The sequence below is a fragment of the Schistocerca nitens genome, chromosome 1, assembly GCF_023898315.1.
Source record: "Schistocerca nitens isolate TAMUIC-IGC-003100 chromosome 1, iqSchNite1.1, whole genome shotgun sequence".
In the NCBI taxonomy this organism is placed as follows: domain Eukaryota; kingdom Metazoa; phylum Arthropoda; class Insecta; order Orthoptera; family Acrididae; genus Schistocerca; species Schistocerca nitens.
This window is the reverse complement of record NC_064614.1, coordinates 38,323,498-38,346,604: the sequence shown is the minus strand read 5'-3', so window position 1 is coordinate 38,346,604 and position 23,107 is coordinate 38,323,498. Positions and strand designations below refer to the sequence as shown.

The 23,107-nt window shown below is 40.0% G+C and overlaps 2 protein-coding genes and 1 pseudogene across 2 annotated transcripts in view; all 3 read left to right on the top strand.

Annotated features, from left to right (window-relative positions):
- LOC126240775 (serine/threonine-protein phosphatase 6 regulatory ankyrin repeat subunit C-like) overlaps window positions 1-23,107 on the top strand; it is an 881,520-nt gene that overhangs the window by 144,335 nt on the left and 714,078 nt on the right. The gene's annotated exons all lie outside the window — the stretch shown is intronic.
- Window positions 1-23,107, top strand: part of LOC126240759 (serine/threonine-protein phosphatase 6 regulatory ankyrin repeat subunit B-like) — a 381,053-nt gene that overhangs the window by 67,399 nt on the left and 290,547 nt on the right. The window contains exons 6-7 of the mRNA XM_049947949.1: window positions 2,002-2,310; window positions 10,572-10,673. Of these exons, the coding sequence (XP_049803906.1) occupies window positions 2,002-2,310; window positions 10,572-10,673 (411 nt within the window). The remainder of the gene's footprint in view (window positions 1-2,001; window positions 2,311-10,571; window positions 10,674-23,107) is intronic.
- Window positions 4,197-4,313, top strand: LOC126206529 (5S ribosomal RNA; annotated as a pseudogene).

The following is a 23,107-nucleotide window of genomic DNA, read 5'->3' as shown; positions in this document are numbered from 1 at the left end:
TTCCGCTCCTGGGATTGGAATGACTCCTTACCCTCTCCCTTAAAACCCACATCCTTTCGTCTTTCCCTCTCCTTCCCTCTTTCTTTATGAAGCAACCATGGGTTGCAAGAGCTTGAATATTTGTGTGTGTGTTTGTGTGTTTTTTATTTTATTGTGTCTATCAACATACCAGCACTTTCTCGTTTGGTAAGTTAAAGCATCTTTGTTTTTTATGTATATTTATCCCACGTGGAATGTTTCCCTCTATTATATTCATAAATTTGTAAATACTTTGACATATTCTATATCCTTGATCTACGATGAATAAAGCTACTACTACTACTACTACTACTACTACTACTAAATTAAAGGATGGATTGGAGGAGCAAACTATTGAATGTGTGAAAAGGAAATTGATTTGAAAAGATGTGACAGAAATTAGACATGAAAGAATGTTATAAAGAGAGGTTTAAGAATGTTTATGAAGGGGTATCTCTGCAATGTGCAATGGTGGTAGTAATAGTTTAAATAAAATGAAGTGTAGAGTTTATCTGAAAAGAGACTGGCAAGTGTAATTTAATGAGAAAATTAAACTATGCTGGTGAAGATATACAGTGGAATTTTGAGCAGATTGGTCTTGAGGAATACGATATGGGAGATCAAGAAACAAAGTGAAATTAGGAACAAAGTTGCAGAAGTTAAAAGTATTAATGAGAGAGAGAGAAAAAAAAAATCATGGGGAAATATTGGTAAATATTTTCTAAGAAGTCTGATACTGTGTCATTATACAGCCAAAAGGCTACTGGGTAGAAACTACAGGGGATGTTAGATGGGAACATAGAAAGAGACTGAGTACCTATAGTGATCCTACTGTCATTGTGCCAAAGAAGGATGGAACTGTTGGGTTGGTATTAGATGCCAGGACACTTAACCAGATTGTTCAACTGGAAGTTAATCACCCTGAAAGCAGGCATAAGATTTTGCAGAAGTTTAAAGTGCCTGACTTGATAATTAATCTTGACTTAACTTGTGGATACTGGCAAGCTTCCTTACAAAAGAAAGCAGGAAATAGACACAATTTTTATACAACAGAAATTGTTACCAATACAAGATGGTTCCATTTCGATTAAAGGTAACAGAATCAGTATTTATCAAGGCAATGGAAGGATTGCTGGGAAAGGAATTAAAGGCAAAGATTGCTACTTTTTGACCTGTTATTACTACTAAGACTTGGAAGGAACATTGTCAAATTCTATGTGAACTGTTTCAAGCCTTCCCCCCTCCCCGAAGTTGAGCTTTGGTGGGGAGGGGGGGGGGGGAGCGGACTTGATTACTTACACCCGCCTTTTGCAGCCAAGCAAGTCCGCTATTGCTGGACATTGTATTTCTACTGGACATTCAGTGGGGTATGAGAAAACAATGATTTTGTTCACAGCAACATCTTTCTGGGACTCCATTATCAAAGAATCCATAGAAATATGTCTGGGGGGGCAGGTGTCCAGTTGAAATATTGTGCGAGGTATTGAACGACGACCGACTGCAAGCCCAAAATTTGTTTGAACATTAACTGTAATGTTTTTCAGTTAATGTGCACTGTTCATACCCACAATGGAGCATAGGTTCTTGCTCATATCAGATGAGTTCCCAGCTTGATGCACTACTTGAAACATGCCCATTTGGCACACAAAAATAAGTCAGTCTTGTTTATTTGATTATGCTGATGTATTTTTTAATGAAACCCACTGCACATACATTGAAAGAGCGCTTCCTAAATGTTCTGAGTGAACTCACTTTCAATTACTGTCATGAGTTAGTGATTCGGTTGAATCACAGCACCACTTGAAGGAGTGTGGCAAGCAGTAAAACATACTGTGATGGGCAAACTGATAGCTACTAACCTGATGTGTTTCAATATGTTATATGTATTTGAATGACAATACACTTAAAAATAATGTTAGTGAAGTGTTCATTTACTATATTTACTTTCACAAGATATTTAAATGGTCTTTTTGCCTTTTGCAGGTTATAAGGCTTCTTGTTGATGCTGGGGCTGACCTTTCAATAAAGGATGTGCTTGGAAGGACTGTGCTTCACAGAACACTGGCAAATAAGGAAAATTTTAGATTTTTGTGGGACAAATGTCCAGAATTCACACACTCTGTTGATAAGAAAGGACAGACACCAGTACACAGAGGACTCTTAACCTTTCGCTATCATTATGACATGAGGTATGTGGTACAGGAGTTGCTGGCAGCAGGTGCAGATTACAAATCACCTGATGAAGATGGGAAGACAGCTTTCAGTTTGGCAGTAGAGCAACAATGTTATGATGTAAGTATTTGTTTTCTGCCAGATTCATCAATACTCATGTACTCTTTTTAAGTACCCGTACACTGAAAGTATTTGCAAATACTAGTCATAACTAAGTGCCTTACATTTGACACTGAACATGGTAATTGCGTCAGTATGTAAAGATAATAGACGGCAGGAAACAATAAAATGGAAAAAAAGACTTTCAGATATGGGAGGTCATTGAATCACTTAGCAGCTAAATATCCCATTATATTGTAAAGTGAGGAATTAGAAAATTATTTCAGAATAAATATGGATTCTTCAGTAACAGCAAATGAGATAGACAGTCTGTTAAAGGTTATTTTGTAACCATTCATCTTGTAAAAGTGTTATCATTGGTTCATTAATGAGAAGCAAGATAACTACTTTGCTCTTGTTATGAACGGTGTCATGATTTAGTAAATGTATACAGGCAGATGAGTTTAATTTTCAGTTGATTGCTCTATGTGATCTATATCTCATGTTGTGAATAGATTTTAGTATGAATCCTCATGCAGCCAAGTCCATAAATCTGTCATGATATTGATCATAAGTGCATTATGAAGCTCATTACAAAATGAATGTGAATTATTAAAAGATTTATCTAATTTTGGCTTTGTATATTAGGTATCAAATGTTTACAGGTTAACCAGCTGAATTGTATTATTTTAAATTTTATTTATTTATCTTATGAGATGAAGTGTTAAAGTTTTAAATATCACCCTGAAAATCTAGCTGCTTCCATAAAACTTTGTGATGATGTTAGCCATCCATCCTTTAATACGACACATTTTCCCCTCCAATGGATTGTTTGGCAGAGATCTTGGTTGTAGTGGTCCACATTTACACATTTTGGCTGTTCAGTAAACAGTACACACTGGAAATCCTGCCATTGTCAGTCTGGAACAGCCTGCCACACAATCGTTTCCTCATCCAATGAAAGAGGAAGAAGTCATTGGGCATCTTAAAAACTAAAACTAAACTCCTCCTGAACAGGCCATGAAGGCCCAACAGTACCGACCGGCCGTTGTGTCATCCTCAGCCCTTAGGCGTCACTGGATGTGGATATGGAGAGACATGTGGTCAGCACACTGCTCTCCTGGCTGTAAGTCAGTTTCCTAGACCAGCATTGGCATCTTGCCAAAGTGAATATGTGTACTGAGGCAAAATCTGATAGCAGATAAAGAAGTGGTACATGTGACTGTATCTTGTGATGAATGTGTTGGCTTGCTGTGCAAGGTAATGGTTTTTCACTTTGTTATTCATCATGTAGGGTTGTTTGATCACAATGGAAGTGTGACTCATTCATAAAGTGGTGCATTTTTGCCATGCTCCTTCACCAACTTGGCATGGATTACTGCAGTGTTGTTCCCCTGCAAATGGAGAAAATGAATTACCTCATAGGATTCCATTTTATTCTGGTTCCTTTAGTGGTGTGCTTAAGTAATATGGTGTGGAGCAAAAACATCCCACTGGTTAGCTTCCAGTGACACTTCAAGTTGACAGCCTCCTACAATCTTATCAGGAGATTTCGATAATATGATCATATGATACTTTGCTTCTTACAGGAATAGTCTGTTAGCATCATGCCACGGCAGCCCCAAAAAAATACTGAGCATCACTTTGTCTGATGATGGTTTGCCATTTACCTTTTTTTGGCATTCGTGAATCAACTCGTTTCCATTGATTGCTTTGCACCTTTGTCTCGAGGTCATAGTGACACATGCCAGCACTAGCTAAGGATCTGAATTTGCAGATTTTTTTATTGGGTTTGAGCAGTTGTGGCACACAGTGGGTGGCAACCTTTCTCATTTTAAAAATATCAATGCGAGATGTTGAAAACTGACCCATGGATGATTTTCACTTCTTCTAGCATCACCTCAGATGGCAACGGCCTTGCCACAGTGGATACACCGGTTCCCGTGAGATCACCGAAGTTAAGCACTGTCGGGTGTGGCCGGCACTTGGATGGGTGACCACCCAGCCGCCATGCGCTGTTGCCATTTTTCGGGGTGCACTCAGCCTTGTGATGCCAATTGAGGAGCTACTCGACCGAATAGTAGCGGCTTTGGTCAAGAATACCATCATAACGACCGGGAGAGCGGTGTGCTGACCCCACGCCCCTCCTGTCCGTATCCTCCTCCGAGGGTGACACGGCAGTCAGATGGTCCCGGTAGGCCACTCGTGGCCTGAAGACGGAGTGCTTTAGCATCACCTCAGTTGTTGTATCAGGATCTCTATTTCATTCATAATTCCTGGTTCTCCACAGAGATATGGCTTTTCACTTTGGTGTGCTGACCCCACGCCCCTCCTGTCCGCATCCTCCTCCGAGGGTAACACGGCGGTCGGATGGTCCCGGTAGGCCACTTGTGGCCTGAAGATGGAGTGCTTTAGCATCACCTCAGTTGTTGTATCAGGATCTCTATTTCATTCATAATTCCTGGTTCTCCACAGAGATATGGCTTTTCACTTTGTTATTCATCATGTAGAATTTTTTGATCACAATGGAAGTGTGATTCATTCATAAGATGGTGCATTGTTGCCATGCACCTTCATCAGCTTGGCATGGATTACTGCAATGTTGTTCCCCTTCAAATGAAGAAAATGAATTACCTCATAATACTCCATTTTATTCTGTTTCCTATAGTGATGTGCCCAAGTAATATAGTGTGAAGATTTCAGTGTGTACCAAAACTGCAGGCTGTATCTACTGAAAGACAAAAACCAATTACAGACTTAATCTTTGAGGTGGTACATAAAACTTCATGAGTACCCCTCAAAAAGGTAATGAGATGTGATATGTAATGGCAAAATCATAACTACTTATTGCATCAGAAACACAAAAGCATACTTTTTTATTTGATTGGACAGGCAGTGTGTACATGTTGCATTTTACTTTGAGACACATGCTGGACACTGAGAACCTTAACTTTGTCCTGATATGAGAGGAGCTTTAATTTTTTGTCACAAGTGTATTTACTATATGTATACAGTGAATAAATTTTAACACACACAGACACACAGTCAATCAGCTGTGTTTAAAAATGCAACTGTCATTTTTTAATTCTTGGGAGAAATGGTCAGTAGAAAATTGTCCCCATGGTGTATAGAGTGTGACAGACAAGCAAAATACTCTCACACTTCAAAAGGAAAGCACTCATCCAAATACAAAAGAAGGAAGGTACTGGCAGGTATGAGTATTATCAACCAAACATTTTGACAAGTAATGATTTCTAATTCATAACATGAATTATTTATAGGAGGACTGCTAATTCATAACATGAATTATTAATAGGAGGACTGAATGAGTGGTTTGAACCAGCCTTGGGGAAAGATCAGGTTAGTTTCTGGAGAAATGTAGGCACATGCAAAGCTGTACTGACTCTACAATTTATATTTGAAGAAATGTTGAAGAGAGACAACTCCACATTATACCATTTGTAAATTTAGAAAAAGTTTGTAATATTTGTGACTAGAATACACTCTTTTAAATTGTAAGTTCACTTACCAGGGATGAAACACTTGAGATCAAAAGCTATCTACAACTTGTAAATAAACCAAATGACAGTTATGAGTCAAAGGTCATGAAAAAATGAATTCCTCACTGCGATGAGAAGGCCCAAGGGATGTGTACCAGCTACCGTGTCATCCACTGCCTTATGGTGTCATAGGGGGATACCAAAGGCTTGACTGTATAGACAGCTTATGTGCATGTAGGTTGCAGGAGTTATGCAGAGATGAAGAGACATGAAGTGAATAGACTAGCACAGAGAGCTGCATAAAATAAGTCTTTCAACTAAAGATCTCAATAGCAACAACAGCTGTGGATAAATACATCCATATCTGCAACAATGGACAGAGATCTGGTGGGCAAAAAGTTTACCGTCACTCTGGATAAGTGATGCAGACTCTACAAGGGTGAAGTTAGAATTCTTGCTGTAAAATTGTATAAAGGCTTTTTCATTAAATACAGTATACTAAATGGGTACTCTGAACATCTGCTTAAGGAAATTGTTATTGTGGATGAGGATATGCAGGACATTACGGATAGTATTCTGTGGTAACTCATATTTAATAAACTCTTCACTGCTCAAAAATGTGCTTTAAGAATAATATTTGTTGCTCATACATGATGATCTTGCAGACATTCTGACTACTGCTTCACGGTATATGTATTTTCTCATGATGTTTGTTATAAACAATCCACTACAGTTCAAAAGGAACAAAGATGGATGTAATTATAATAGCAGAAGGAGAAATGACATCCATTATTCTGCATTAAGGTTGTCTTTAGCACAAAGAGGGGTGCGCAGTGCTGCAGCTAAAATTTTTGATCACTTACTCAGTGATATAATTAGTTTGACAGACATCAAGGCAAACTCAAAAAGTTTCTCTTCGACAACTCCTTCTGTTCTGTAGAAGAAATTCTGCTATTGTTATGTGTAAAAGGTTGTTGTTGTTGTTGTTGTGGTCTTCAGTCCTGAGACTGGTTTGATGCAGCTCTCCATGCTACTCTATCCTGTGCAAGCTTCTTCATCTCCCAGTACCTACTGCAACCTACATCCTTCTGAATCTGCTTAGTGTATTGATGTCTTGGTCTCCCCCTACGATTTTTACCCTCCACGCTGCCCTCCAATACTAAATTGGTGATCCCTTGATGCCTCAGAACATGTCCTACCAACCGATCCCTTCTTCTGGTCAAGTTGTGCCACAAACTCCTCTTCTCCCCAATCCTATTCAGTACCTCCTCATTAGTTATGTGATCTACCCATCTAATCTTCAGCATTCTTCTGTAGCACCACATTTCGAAAGCTTCTATTCTCTTCTTGTCCAAACTATTTACCGTCCATGTTTCACTTCCATACATGGCTACACTCCATACAAATACTTTCAGAAATGACTTCCTGACACTTAAATCTATATTCGATGTTAACAAATTTCTCTTCTTCAGAAACGCTTTCCTTGCCATTGCCAGTCTACATTTTATATCCTCTCTACTTCGACCATCATCAGTTATTTTGCTCCCCAAATAGCAAAACTCCTTTACTACTTTAAGTGTCTTATTTCCTAATCTAATACCCTCAACATCACCTGACTTAATTCGACTACATTCCATTATCCTCGTTTTGATTTTGTTGATGTTCATCTTATATCCTCCCTTCAAGACACAATCCATTCTGTTCAACTGCTCTTCCAAGTCCTTTGCTGTCTCTGACAGAATTACAGTGTCATCGGCGAACCTCAAAGTTTTTATTTCTTCTCCATGGATTTTAATACCTATTCCGAATTTTTCTTTTGTTTCCTTTACTGCTTGCTCAATATACAGATTGAATAACATCGGGGAGAGGCTACAACCCTGTCTTACTCCCTTCCCAACCACTGCTTCCCTTTCATGTCCCTGGACTCTTATAACTGCCATCTGGTTGCTGTACAAATTGTAAATAGCCTTTCGCTCCCTGTATTTTACCCCTGCCACCTTTAGAATTTGAAAGAGAGTATTCCAGTCAACATTGTCAAAAGCTTTCTCTAAGTCTACAAGTGCTAGAAACTTAGGTTTGCCTTTCCTTAATCTTTCTTCTAAGATAAGTCGTAAGGTCAGTATTGCCTCACGTGTTCCAGTATTTCTACGGAATCCAAACTGATCTTCCCCGAGGTCGGCTTCTACTAGTTTTTCCATTCGTCTGTAAAGAATTCATGTTAGTATTTTGCAGCTGTGGCTTATTAAACTGATTGTTCGATAATTCTCACATCTGTCAACACCTGCTTTCTTTGGGATTGGAATTATTATATTCTTCTTGAAGTCTGAGGGTATTTCGCCTGTTTCATACATCTTGCTCATCAGATGGTAGAGTTTTGTCAGGACTGGCTCTCCCAAGGCCATCAGTAGTTCCAATGGAATGTTGTCTACTCCGGGGGCCTTGTTTCGACTCAGGTCATTCAGTGCTCTGTCAAACTCTTCACACAGTATCGTATCTCCCATTTCATCTTCATCTACATCCTCTTCCATTTCCATAATATTGTCCTCAAGTACATCGCCCTTGTATAGACCCTCTGTATACTCCTTCCACCTTTCTGCTTTCCCTTCTTTGCTTAGAACTGGGTTTCCATCTGAGCTCTTGATGTTCATACAAGTGGTTCTCTTATCTCCAAAGGTCTCTTTAATTTTCCTGTAGGCAGTATCTATCTTACCCCTAGTGAGATAAGCCTCTACATCCTTACATTTGTCCTCTAGCCATCCCTGCTTTGCCATTTTGCACTTCCTGTCGATCTCATTTTTGAGACGTTTGTATTCCTTTTTGCCTGCTTCATATACTGCATTTTTATATTTTCTCCTTTCATCAATTAAATTCAATATTTCTTCTGTTACCCAAGGATTTCTACTAGCCCTCGTCTTTTTACCTATTTGATCCTCTGCTGCCTTCACTACTTCATCCCTCAGAGCTACCCATTCTTCTTCTACTGTATTTCTTTCCCCCATTCCTGTCAATTGTTCCCTTATGCTCTCCCTGAAACTCTGTACAACCTCTGGTTCTTTCAGTTTATCCAGGTCCCATCTCCTTAAATTCCCACGTTTTTGCAGTTTCTTCAGTTTTAATCTACAGGTCATAACCAATAGATTGTGGTCAGAGTTCACATCTGCCCCTGGAAATGTCTTACAATTTAAAACCTGGTTCCTAAATCTCTGTCTTACCATTATATAATCTATCTGATACCTTTTAGTATCTCCAGGGTTTGTCCATGTATACAACCTTCTATCATGATTCTTAAACCAAGTGTTAGCTATGATTAAGTTGTGCTCTGCGCAAAATTCTACCAGGCGGCTTCCTCTTTCATTTCTTAGCCCCAATCCATATTCACCTACTACGTTTCCTTCTCTCCCCTCTCCTACACTCGAATTCCAGTCACCCATGACTATTAAATTTTCGTCTCCCTTCACTATCTGAATAATTTCTTTTATTTCATCATACATTTCTTCAATTTCTTCGTCATCTGCAGAGCTAGTTGGCATATAAACTTGTACTACTGTAGTAGGTGTGGGCTTCGTATCTATCTTGGCCACAATAATGCGTTCACTAAGCTGTTTGTAGTAGCTTACCTGCGTTCCTATTTTCCTATTCATTATTAAACCTACTCCTGCATTACCCCTATTTTACTTTGTGTTTATAACCCTGTAGTCACCTGACCAGAAGTCGTGTTCCTCCTGCCACCGAACTTCACTAATTCCCACTGTATCTAACTTTAACCTATCCATTTCCCTTTTCAAATTTTCTAACCTACCTGCCCGATTAAGGGACCTGACATTCCACGCTCCGATCCGTAGAACGCCAGTTTTCTTTCTCCTGATAACGACATCCTCTTGAGTAGACCCCGCCCGGAGATCCGAATGGGGGACTATTTTACCTCCAGAATATTTTACCCAAGAGGACGCCATCATCATTTAATCATACAGTAAAGCTGCATGCCCTCGGGAAAAATTACGGCCGTAGTTTCCCCTTGCTTTCAGCCGTGTGTAAAAGGTGGCAGGTAGAAATTAACTAACTCACACCTGGTATGTCTTGTTCCACATTGTCATGATATATCTTCTAAAATGATCCATGGAACTTGAAACTAACTAAATTACATAATAAATAAAGACATTCAGTATTACAATGCTGGAATATAGATGACTGTCACAAAATAGCGAGTTATAAAAGAGCAGTTGCCTACAGCCCACTGCTTGCAGAAAGATACATGCACAATGTGTTGCCAAATAATAATATGTAATCTAGGAAAATCTGTTTTGGGAAAACATTGTCTTACATAACGTTAAACTCCAGTACTTAAAGTGCTATTTTGGATATATATCCAGTTTAAGCAATTTTTAGCTATAAATATTTACTTAAATATATCTGATGACTAAGTAGACACACAGCTTATCAAGGTATTGAAATAAATGTAGCTTCATAGCTGTTTGAAAACCAGTACAATTTACACATATGTTTTCTTTCAGTATAAATTTAACTATCTGCATAATAATTTTTGTTGAGCTCTACAGGATTTTATCTGTGCACTAATATGTAGTTTTTACCATAAATATTTAGGTACAGAAGCTATAGTTATAGGTAATTGGCATTTTGAAATCAGTAAGATGAATCGGTAATTACATATTAGTTTGCCTCATTTCCATCTCTGTGTAATATTTTTACAGTTCTTGTGGTAATGTTTTATTAATGCTGAAATGTGTTCTACTTATGTTATTGATTTTATCAAATCTGTTTCAGATTGTGAAGTCAATAGTGAAAGCAGGAGCTGAAACATCATGTTGTGGTAAAGACACAGTTACACAAATTCTCCACCTTGCTGTATGGAATAATGATTTTGAGGTAAACAAAACAAAATACTCGCAACAATAGGAAAGCAGAGCCCAAAATTAAATTATGACCAAGTAAATGGGGGAAAAGTTTTCTATCTTTTATTGTTTCTTGAAAAACTAGATCTGTTTTTGTACTCTGTGCCCAGCATGATCCCCAGATCTATCTCCAATAGAACATGTATGGGTCCAGTACAATCATAAACATCGTGTTAGTGCCAGTATTCAGGACATCAAGGACTTCTTACAATTGTTGCAGACCAGCTTACATCAGGCAAGAATACAATGGCTTTATGATACCCTTCCCAACTGAATCAGAGCATGCATCCAGGCTGGATGGGCTACAGTGTCATACTGATTAGTGTGCTCATACTGCCAGCTTCTTTGTAAATTTGACTTGATCTTATAATCTTTGAAATAAAATCATATACCTTCTCAATCTGTGAAGTTCCATTTCATTTCCTTCTCTTCTTCTGTGTGCTTCACTTTCTTCATTGGGCAGTGTATGTCAAATAAATTACTAAAAATATATCTAAAAACAAAGATGATGTAACTTACCAAATGAAAGTGTTGGTTTGTTGATAGAGACACTAACAAACACAAACACACACACAAAATTCAAGCTTTCGCGACCCACCGTTGCTTCATCAGGAAAGAGGGAAGGAGAGGGAAAGACGAAAGGATATGGGTTTGAAGGGAGAGGGTGAGGAGTCATTCCAATCCTGGGAGCGGAAAGACTTACCTTAGGGGGAAAAAGGGACAGGTATACACTCGCGCTCGCACATATCCATCTGCACATATACAGACACAAGCAGATATATGTAAAGGCAAAACTCTTTGCCTTTACATATGTCTGCTTGTGTGTGTGTGTGTGTGTGTGTGTGTGTGTGCACGCGCGCGAGTGTATACCTGTCCCTTTTTCCCCCTAAGGTAAGTCTTTCCGCTCCCAGGATTGGAATGACTCCTTACCCTCTCCCTTAAAACCCATATCCTTTCGTCTTTCCCTCTCCTTCCCTCTTTCCTGATGAAGCAACGGTGGGTTGCGAAAGCTTGAATTTTGTGTGTGTGTTTGTGTTTGTTAGTGCCTCTATCAACATACCAATGCTTTCTTTGGTAAGTTACATCATCTTTGTTTTTAGATATATTTTTCCCACGTGGAATGTTTCCCTCTATTATATTCAAATTACTAAAAATCTTATTCTTCATGTATTTTTAATGTTTAAGGCACATATGAAGTAGATACATAGGCTATTTTTCCAAACAGACTGAAACATGCTATTGTCAGAGTCCAGAGAAGGAAATAATAAGACAGCTATTCGTAATTGCCAACCAGTCACACTACTCAAAGATAATGAAAAAGATGATGTACATGAGAACAATAACACACCTATCCCAAAATACAATGCTTAGTCTGTCTTAATTAGGATTTCAAAATAGTCTCTGCATCAAATGTACCATTTTGCTATTCACAAATCAGATTATATCAAATTTAAATGATAAATTAATGTCAACTTGTATTTTCTGTGATGTGTGAAAATTTTGATTGTGCAGTTCACAGTATTCTCCTAGAGAAACATAAATGTCATGAAGTCATAGATCTAGCTGTAATTGGTTTTCATTCTATTTAACTGAAAGGACAAAGATTATTCTGCAAAAATAAATAATTAAAATGATGACATTGTCACAGGAACCAATCACATCAAGATTAATGAGGTTATTTAGATGGTAGGTACCTCAAATTATTTGTGCATAGTATATATATGGAACCAGATAAAAGATTGCAGGAGCTATCCATCTGCAGAAATAGGCAGTGATCATAACCTGGTCCTGGTGAAAAGTTCACTGAGATTCAAACATTTGAAGAAGAAGCCAGTAAAACTTAAATGGGAACTAGAAAAACTGAAAACTGAGGGACTGGCAAAGCGCTGTGCTCATGAAACCGAAAGCCTAGCTAAGAATTTTCAACATGGTGGAGTACATGAAGACTAGGATCAAATTAAATCTGGTATATACAAAGCAGCAGAAAAGGTGGTTGGAAGAACTGAACTCAAAATCAAGAGGAAATGGATTACAGCAGATATTACTGAGCTTATAGAAAACAGGAGATTATACAAAAATGCAACTGATGAACGAGGAAAATCTGAATACAGAAGACTAAGGAATTTAGTTAATAGAGAAGCTAGGAAAGCAAAAGAAAATTTTCTTGAAGAAATATGCAGAGAAGTGGAAGAAAATATGCAAAATGGGAGAACTGATTTAGCCTACAGCACAGCAAATCAATTTTTTAACAAACGTAAAACAACACTCTCAGGCACAATAGAAAATAAAGAGAGGAAAATGCTGTTTGGTGAAGACGTGGTGAAGAGGTGGAAAGAATAGATAGAGGAGTTGTGTGCTGGAACACCTCTTTCAGAGGAAGTAATAGGAAGAGAAGAGCAAGTAGATGAAGATGACAAGGGAGATGACATTCTACAAGTAGAATTTGACAGAGCTCTACAAGAACTATGGGACAACAAAGCAGCAGGTATTGATGACATCCCTGCAGAACTAATAAAGAATGCTGGTGACAGCTTGAAAATGATGCTGCTTAAACTTACTAGGTCCATCTATAACACAGGAGAGATACCGACAGACTTCCAGAAATGTATCATTGTTCTTATACCAAAGAAGGAAGCAGCTATAAAATGCGAACAGTACCGAACTCTAAGCCTAATATCATATGCATCAAAAATTCTCATAAAAATAGTTCTGAAGAGAATTGAAGTTAAGGTGGAGGATATGTTGAGTGAAGATCAGTTTGGTTTCAGAAGGGGATTGGGAACAAGAGAGGCAATTCTGGCACTGAGACTCATTTTTGAAAAGCAATTACAGAAAAATAAACCAACTTATATTGCCTTTGTAGACATGGAAAAGGCATTTGAAAACATTATCTGGCAAGAAATGTTCAGAGTGCTGAGGGAAAATGGAATAAAGTACAAAGACATCTGTTTGATACTTAGTTTCTATAAGAACGAGGTGGAAGCGATTAGGAACTGTCACCAGGAAAAAGAAGCAAATATTAGAAAAGGGGTAAGGTGAGGATGTGCTCTCTCTCCTCCTATATTCAATGCTTACATCCAGGAAGCTACAGACCAAGTTCGAGAAACTACTGAGGTGGGGATCAAAATTAATGGGCAGAAGATAGACATGCTACGTTATGTAGATGATATTGCTATAGTCACAGAGACAAAAGAAGATCTAGAGGAAGCCCTCAGAACAATGGAAAAAATTCTATTCAATCAGTATGGAATGAGAATAAACAAGAAAGAGACTAAAGTGAGGGTATGCAGTACAGGAGCAGAATATGAACCTCTAAGAATGAGAACTGGAAGAGAGGAGCTGGAAGAGATAGAGGAATTTACTTACCTGGGAAGCAAAATCACAAGAGATGGTAGAAACAGGAAAGAAATTGTGACCAGAATACAAAAGGCCAAAATTGCATTTAATCGGAGAAGGAACTTACTCACCAGCAACAACATCAGTCTGAAACTAAGGAAACGTATCATGAAAGGTTTCGTTTGGAGTGTGGCCCTACACGGATGTGAAACTTGGACAATAGAAAGAGAAGAGAGAAGATGCCTAGAGGCCCTGGAGATGTGGTGCTATAGAAGGATGATGAAGATCAGCTGGAGAGACAAAGTAACAAATGAAGAGGTGCTTAGAAGACTACAGGAAACTAGATCTCTGTGGAGGCACATCCAAACAAGAAGAGACAAACTTGTAGGGCACATCGTGCAACACAACAACATCATTGGAACAATACCAGAAGGAGCTATTGAGGGAAGGAATTGGCGGGGACGACCAAGGATATCATACATGCAACAGATCATGAATGATGTTGGACATAACACGCATGTGTAAATGAAGAGGAAGGCAGACAGAAGAGAGGAATGGCGCTCTGCTGCAAACCAACCTCAGGGTTTAACACTAAAAGAAAGAAAAGTATGTTTGAGAAAGGGCATTGCAAAATTATGTTTGTAATAATGCTTACATAATTTGGTAATTCCCCTCCTGAGACATATTATGTACATATAAATATGGGATGCCTAATGTCATAATCTGGACTGTGACTGCAAAGGTCATGTGGTTCCATCATTACATTGTGGAGACATAATTGCAATCAAAACAGTTTGAATGGTGAAGTACTACAAAAGGAGAAAATTATTTTGTTGAAGCTTCATGGCCAAGTAATACCATGTGCTGGACTGAGATTTGAGTCAGGGACCTTTGCTGTTTGTGGGCAAATGCTCTATCAACTAGACTACCCAAGCAGGATTCACAACCAATCTTCACAGCCTTACCTCTACTAGTGCCTCATCTGCTCCCATTCAAACTTCACAGAAGTTCTCCTGCTTAGCTTGCACGACTAGCATTTATGGAAAAGAGATTGTGGAGACATGGGCTAGCCACAATCTTGGGGATTGTTACCAGAATGAATTTTCACTCCGCTGAAGTTCGGAATATAAGAGAGCAGGTGCTGGTGGAAATAAAGCTGTGAGTGCGGGTAGCTCAGTCAGTAGAGCACTTGCCTAAAAAAGGTTAAGATTAAATGTTCAAGTTGGAAGTAAAGCTTTGAAAGTGGTTCATGAGTTGTGCTTGGTAGCTCAGTTGGTAGAGCAGTTACCTGGAAAAGGCAAAGGTTCCAGGTTGAAGTCACAACTAAAGCTGTGGGTGTAGTTCATGAGCCATGCTTGGGTAGCTTAGATGGTAGAGCAATTGCTCACAAATGGCAAAGTTTCCAGGTTTGGGTCCTAGTCTGGTAAACTGTTTCAATCTGCCAGTAAGTTTCAGATCAACACATACTCCACTGCAGAATGAAAATTCATGCTGGAAACTATTTTATTGTTGAAAAATGTGATGCCTTTTTTTCATCTCTAAATGTATCATAGTGTTTGACTATTTAGAAAGAGGAAAACAGTTATTAGTAACTGAATATCAGTGTTTTGCCTCTTGAAGATAAGTAATGGCCAGCAGTTATGTCTCAATCCTGCCCGCCCCCCCCCCCCCCCTTTTCCAAATGAATTTTCCTTCTGGCACAATCAAACAGTTTTTAGTGTTTTTAGGTCTCTTTAAGCAATGTTTTAGAACCATTTAAATCATGAGTAGTAGAGGTGGCCAGAATTGTTACAAAAAATGTAGTGTTTCACCTCTACATCTACATCTACATTTATACTCTGCAAGCCACCCAACGGTGTGTGGCGGAGGGCACTTTACGTGCCACTGTCATTACCTCCCTTTCCTGTTCCAGTCGCGTATGTTTCGCGGGAAGAACGACTGTCTGAAAGCCTCCGTGCGCGCTCTAATCTCTCTAATTTTACATTCGTGATCTCCTCGGGAGGTATAAGTAGGGGGAAGCAATATATTCGATACCTCATCCAGAAACGCACCCTCTCGAAACCTGGCGAGCAAGCTACACCGCGATGCAGAGCGCCTCTCTTGCAGAGTCTGCCACTTGAGTTTATTAAACATCTCCGTAACGCTATCACGGTTACCAAATAACCCTGTGACGAAACGCGCCGCTCTTCTTTGGATCTTCTCTACCTCCTCCGTCAACCCGATCTGGTACGGATCCCACACTGATGAGCAATACTCAAGTATAGGTCGAACGAGTGTTTTGTAAGCCACCTCCTTTGTTGATGGACTACATTTTCTAAGCACTCTCCCAATGAATCTCAACCTGATACCCACCTTACCAACAATTAATTTTATATGATCATTCCACTTCAAATCGTTCCGCACGCATACTCCCAGATATTTTACAGAAGTAACTGCTACCAGTGTTTGTTCCGCTATCATATAATCATACAATAAAGGATCCTTCTTTCTATGTATTCGCAATACATTACATTTGTCTATGTTAAGGGACAGTTGCCACTCCCTGCGCCAAGTGCCTATCCACTGCAGATCTTCCTGCATTTCGCTACAATTTTCTAATGCTGCAACTTCTCTGTATACTACAGCATCATCAGCGAAAAGCCGCATGGAACTTCCGACACCATCTACCAGGTCATTTATATATATTGTGAAAAGCAATGGTCCCATAACACTCCCCTGTGGCACGCCAGAGGTTACTTTGTCTGTAGACGTCTCTCCATTGATAACAACATGCTGTGTTCTGTGTGCTAAAAACTCTTCAATCCAGCCACACAGCTGGTCTGATATTCCGTAGGCTCTTACTTTGTTTATCAGGCGACAGTGTGGAACTGTATCGAACACCTTCCAGAAGTCAAGAAAAATAGCATCTACCTGGGAGCCTGTATCTAATATTTTCTGGGTCTCATGAACAAATAAAGCGAGTTGGGTCTCACACGATCGCTGTTTCCGGAATCCACGTTGATTCCTACATAGTAGATTCTGGGTTTCCAAAAACGACATGATACTCGAGCAAAAAACATGTTCTAAAATTCTGCAACAGATCGACGTCAGAGATATAGGTCTATAGTTTTGCGCATCTGCTCGACGACCCTTCTCAATACACTCAATACACTAAAAAAAAATCTGTGATTGTGAAATAAAAGTGGACCAACTATATTCCTCATATTATGAATTTGCTCTGTTTTCCCACATAAAATCCAGTTATGATGACCGAGAGGTTATTTGTACAGTATAGTCTTTGATGGAAAGTTGGAAAAAATTTCTTTTCTGATAGAAAATCAGATTTGGAACCTTACTGTCTCAAATACATTGAGCTTGTGATGACTATTGATAGCAGATCGACTGTAGAGAATCTGACTCAGTGATATCATCTCTGACCCAGTCAATTTTTTCTGACAATTGTGATCATTAGTGAATTATAACTTCATATCAGTACATCTTAATAAATACACCTCATTACATAACATGGTCACATGTTATTATATAATGCTTCATTCCCACTTTGGTGATTGTGACGAAGCAAGCTCAGATATTTTTACTTCCCATCTCGTTTGCGATCTGCCTCCTTAAAATTCATTTCTTTCATGTCTGACTAATTACCATTAACATACATCTGCATTTTCATAAAGGAGAAAGGTTAGCCCTCAGTTTTAAAGAATATAACACCAGATCTAATTTTGTGCTTAGTTTTATTTATGTCATTGATTTTCTAATTTGTTTTGACTATTCCTAGTTAATATCTTTCACTATAGTGTGAAATCAGTAATTGTTCCATAACTTAATTCCTATCATTGACTTATAAACAAATATAAATTTTATACTAATTATAAACATTTGGAGGAACAGCTAATAGTATTCTTAAAGGATTTATTTGGCCCTATTTGAGAACATGTTAGCAAAGCCAATCCTTAATTAATTCCAAAGTAAATTAACAGTTTTGTCCAAAGTATTGTTTGCATAATTATATCTGTTAATTTCGCCATTTAAACAAATAATTTGGCCTAACTCTTGCAGTAGAAGAAACTGTTAAAAAGACAGATTTTTTTCTAAGTATTCAGTTAATTTAATGAGTTAAGCTTTAATTGTAATTTCTGTAAATTAAACATCAAACAGTGTGTAGTTTCAGTGCCTATTATTGTGATGATACATAAGGGCCCGAATTTTGGTCCCGAGACAGTCTGTCCATGGCTAAGTTTCAGACAAGGAACCTGTATAGGTTAGATCAACAACAATGCATCCACTTAACTGTTAAATAGGTGTAATAGGCCATGTGCTAAAGCCATGACAGTGTCTGTTTGATACGTATTGTATTATGCGGCAAGAACTATGTGGTTAGATTTTTACTGCTCACAGATGTTCATCAGTAAACTATTGTAGCAGTACGTTGATGTTTGCCTACAACCTATTAATGAGACTTATCAAAAGTTAAACAATAGCACACTGGCCATATAACTGTGTATTACTGGAGGATTGTGAAGAGTGACAGTAAAGAACTGTGAAACGCAAAAGTGCACCTGTCAGCTACATCATTTAAAGTCGTCAGAGTTGAACTTCCACCCTCACATTTTTCAGCCAGTGTAGCAACTCAGTACATTGACACCAAGGAAAATCAATGAGGAAATAAAGCAGGCAAGCATCACATGATCTTGATTTATTTCTTTCATCCATGAAATATGAATTGTGCATTACTGGTTTTGCACCAGGACCTGTAAACAATGGATTTCTTACTGCATTGTAACTCAAAGTATGTTTCCGGCTCCTGTAGTGAAGTGGAAACTGTGCCTTTATTGCACATCCCAGATTCATGTGCACTTATACATTCACTTCATACTGATGCTTCAGTGTCTAACCTCGCCAGGCCAATGCTGTCATGGAATGAAGAACATGCAGTCTTGCCACTACGTCCTGCACCACATGTGTGTGCCCAGGTTCATTTGGCCTATCCAGACTGTATGTCACATCATTTGAAGCATGAAGCCACCTTGCTATATCAGGTTGCCACACCACCACCTGCATCTTCACTGCTTCAGTGGCCTGTGAATCCACATGCAGTGCAATGTTTCACTCACTTATCCAAACTGTTTCCTACAAACTTTCCAAACCAGTTTTCCAACGACATTGATCACCCCACCTGTGCTCGTCAGGTTAATTTCTGTGCCAGCCATGCTGTGTGTGATATGTCGACAGTGCCATCCCTGTCCCCATCACGCAGGCCTCGGTGATGCACCACGTCCTCTGCCTACCTCGTCCACTTGTTCTGCATCTCTATTCTGATACTTACGGCTTCCCTCCTCAACTACCTACCTCTTTGCCAACTGCTCATCAGCCCATGCCATACCTTGTTCCACTACAGTACATTACTGTGAGTAGATTCACCAAACTTCCCCAGTTTGCAGAAAGAGAACCGCAAAACATGTTTTCCCATTATGAGCAACTTGTGGATATTCATGGAATAATTAATGATGACACTCACTTTATTTGTATTATCAACCATCTCCATGACCATACAGACCTTAGTGATTTGCTTCTCGACTCGCCTACTCAACATAAACATGTCACCGTGAATTCCCTCATCATTGAGTGCCTGTCATGCCCTCATAGTTTGCACTGCACCGACACATCGGAATCTAAACTTTGGTTGGTGGATCAGGCATATCTTATCATCTGCTATTGACAGCTTCTCCCTGCTGCTGGCTTATTGCCTACCTCTAATGTTGGTAGCAGCGTTCGTGCTTCCTGCCCATCTCCTCTGCACATGACTAGCAGAGGCCATGTACAAGCTTCTGCAGCTCAAAAATCTACCTCCTGCTACCTAGTGGACCGCCACTGGAATGTCCTCTCCCATCCTCTGCTGCTCCCCTCTGCAACCTCTTGGCTGACCAGAAACACAGCTAGTCAGATGGCTCCACTATATCACGGTCCACTCTGCACCCCACATACTCGCTATTCTGGTGCCATGTGATCTGGAATCCTGCCTTTCCAAAGTCAGCACATGGGCCAATTTAGGTACCACAGCTTACAGCAACACTACAGGGTGCCTTTACTCTCATCAGTCACCCAACAAGGTGGCTCCTCCCAGCAGCAGACTCTGCGTCCTGCGACGCCACTGTTTGACACTGAGAGGTGGATGCCAGTGTTATTTCCCTCTCCTGCAGTCCTTCAAGTCTTTCCACTATGACACTAGTTTTCTGCAATGGCAACAAATCTGGCAGCTCAGTCCAGGGTGCCGCTGACCTCCGGCTTCAACTTACACTGGAGCTAGAATTTCCGTGGACCTTCCATTTTGCCAATGTAGGCAGCCTGGTAGGCAATGAGCCCGCTGTAGTGAGAAGCTTTCAGTGGCAGATGATACAATGCACCTGACCGACTAACTGAAGTTTAGATTACACTCTGTCAGTGGAGTGCAAAAGTATCTGAAGTTTAGGTCAGTGGGAAGTTTGATGAGGCAAAGTGTCCACAAGGCGATGTGAGGCACATCCTCCAAACAAACCTGCACTCGAAGCTGGCTTAACAACTCTGAAGATGTCCTGTCTTGAAATTGTACTTCACGGATGATGTGATATATTGCATCAAATGAATGGTACATACAATGAAGGGTGCAACGGGCACTCAGTGATGAGGGCCTTAGCGGTGACATACTTACGCTGAGCAGGTGGGTTGAGAAGCAAAACGCTAATAAGGTCTGTATGATCGTGGAGATGGCTGATAAGACAAATAAAGTGAGTGTCATCATTAATTATTCTGTGAATGTCAATATGTTATTATGCCGTTTAGCTTGTTTGAATACTGCTTCATGTTATACGGTCTCAAGAATACTACTCAGATGTGCCAACACTTCATTGGTTCTATACTTTTTCCCCTACCTTTTTGCTATGCGTATTACAATGGCATTCTCATCTACTCCACTGCCACCAAGGAGCACAAGCAACATTTAACACAGGTCTTAAAGCACTCATCTTTGATGGTGTGGAGATCAACCAAGGCAAATCACAACTGTACCACACTGGTGTTATCTTACTCAGTCACACCATCACTACTGAGGGAATTCATCTATCAATGACTTGTCATTACCAGAGAACTACCATGATCAGCAATAGTGTCTCAGAATGGTAAATTTTTTCTGACACCATATACCTCACACTGTGTCTCTCCAGGGCTGTTGACAGATGCCTTGGGGGACGAGAACACTTCTGAGGCACAGAAATTGACATAGTCCATGACAAAACCCATGTGTCTGATGCTCTCAAGACTACCCTCATGAACACCATTACACTCGCACACCCACTCACTGATGCTCACACCTCTATCATGACCGATTTGAGTGAATCATCATTTGGCACCCTTCTTCAGCAACAAATTGGTGATACTACCCAACCTCTCTATTGTTTATTGATGAAACTATTCCCTACTCAATGCTAGTGATCAGCATTCAACTGGGAATCCCCCATGATCTGTGAGGCTTTGCGATACTTCCGTAAGGACAATGAAGGATGTGAAGTCATGATCTTCACTGATCAAAAACATCTCACAGGTGCACTCTGTAACCCTGCCAGCAGTCTTCCCCCATGATGTTTCCATCACATGGATCTCATTAGTCAATAAACCACAGTCATCTGCTACACCAGGGTGGCTGATAACATTATCACTGATTACAAATCATGTGTGCATGTCATTTCTTCTCTCTTGGACTTGGATGTACAAGTGCACCTGTAGATGGATGACCCAGACATTCCAAATCTGCAACAAGAAACTATCCCTGCATTAACAGTGGAATCCTACTGTCTTCCCAGCTGTCATGTCCAGTGCTGTTTGATACCTCTATGGGTACTCTCCACCTCTGCTCTCAATCTCCTTCTGACATATGAGTTTTGGCCATTCGTGACTTGTCAGACCTGGGAATTAAGACTACTATGTGCCTCATGACAGCACATTTCATCTGGCTTTGAGTAAAAATGGACTTTTTCTCTTGGATACCAGTGTAGCAAGGATGGTCATCTTGCTCAACCTCTCTAGGATAGTTTGAAACACCAAAAGAATGATTCTGTCATGTATGCCTTTTCCTCATGAGTCCTCTTCCCCTTTGCAAGGGGGATGGTTCCTTTGAAAGGGCATGGCCGACTTCGTTCCCCATCTGTCGTTAATCTGAAGAGATCTATGACCTCGCTGTCTGGTCTCCTCCCTCAAAACAACCCAACCCAACCCTTTGCAAGGTTTTAGGTACATACTGTCAGTCACCGATCATGCCAGTGGGTGGGTTGAGACTGTTCGCATCACTGAAATATCTGCTGATTCACTCACATGAGACCTTGTCACCACAAGGCTCTCTGGCTGGTTGTTCGTGTTGGACCATGACAAAGCCAGGAACATAATTTGAGTCACTCATCTTTACCAGGTTATGTGCCCTATGTGATGTCGACAAATTCTACATGACTGTGTACCACCTCCAGAGCAATGGACAGATTGAGTGTTGGCACTGCACATGTAAAGCAGGCGTCATGTGTCACTCGGGCTTCTTGTCAAAGGCTTTTCCTCGGGTGTTACTCGACACCCTCACAACCCAGCCTTTAAAGATGACCTAAACTCTTCCTTAGCTGAAACCTTATATGGCAAGCCTTTGATACTCCCTGCCAAGTTTGTCGAAGACTGGAAGCTCCCCTCCCCTGCCAAGCTCCCCACCTTAGCTGAGTGCGTACACTTGTACATTGCTAACATCCGCACTCCACCTCCATGTGGTCACACCGCACCATGAGAGTTCATACACAAAAACTTAGGACGCTGCATGTTCATTATGCTCTGAGATGACATGGTCCAGGCAGCATTAGAACTTTGGTGTGGGCAGAATTACAACCTCCTTACTCCAGCCTGCACAGAGTGCTTTGGTGAGTGACTAACGCTTTAGACATTTGCCACAATGGGAAACAACAGACTGTGTTGCTTAACTGAGTTAAACCCTTTGGACTCTTGACAAGGACACTCTGTCAGTATCTGATTCTGAGATGTCATTCACAAACATGTCTTCCTCTGTGTGCACTG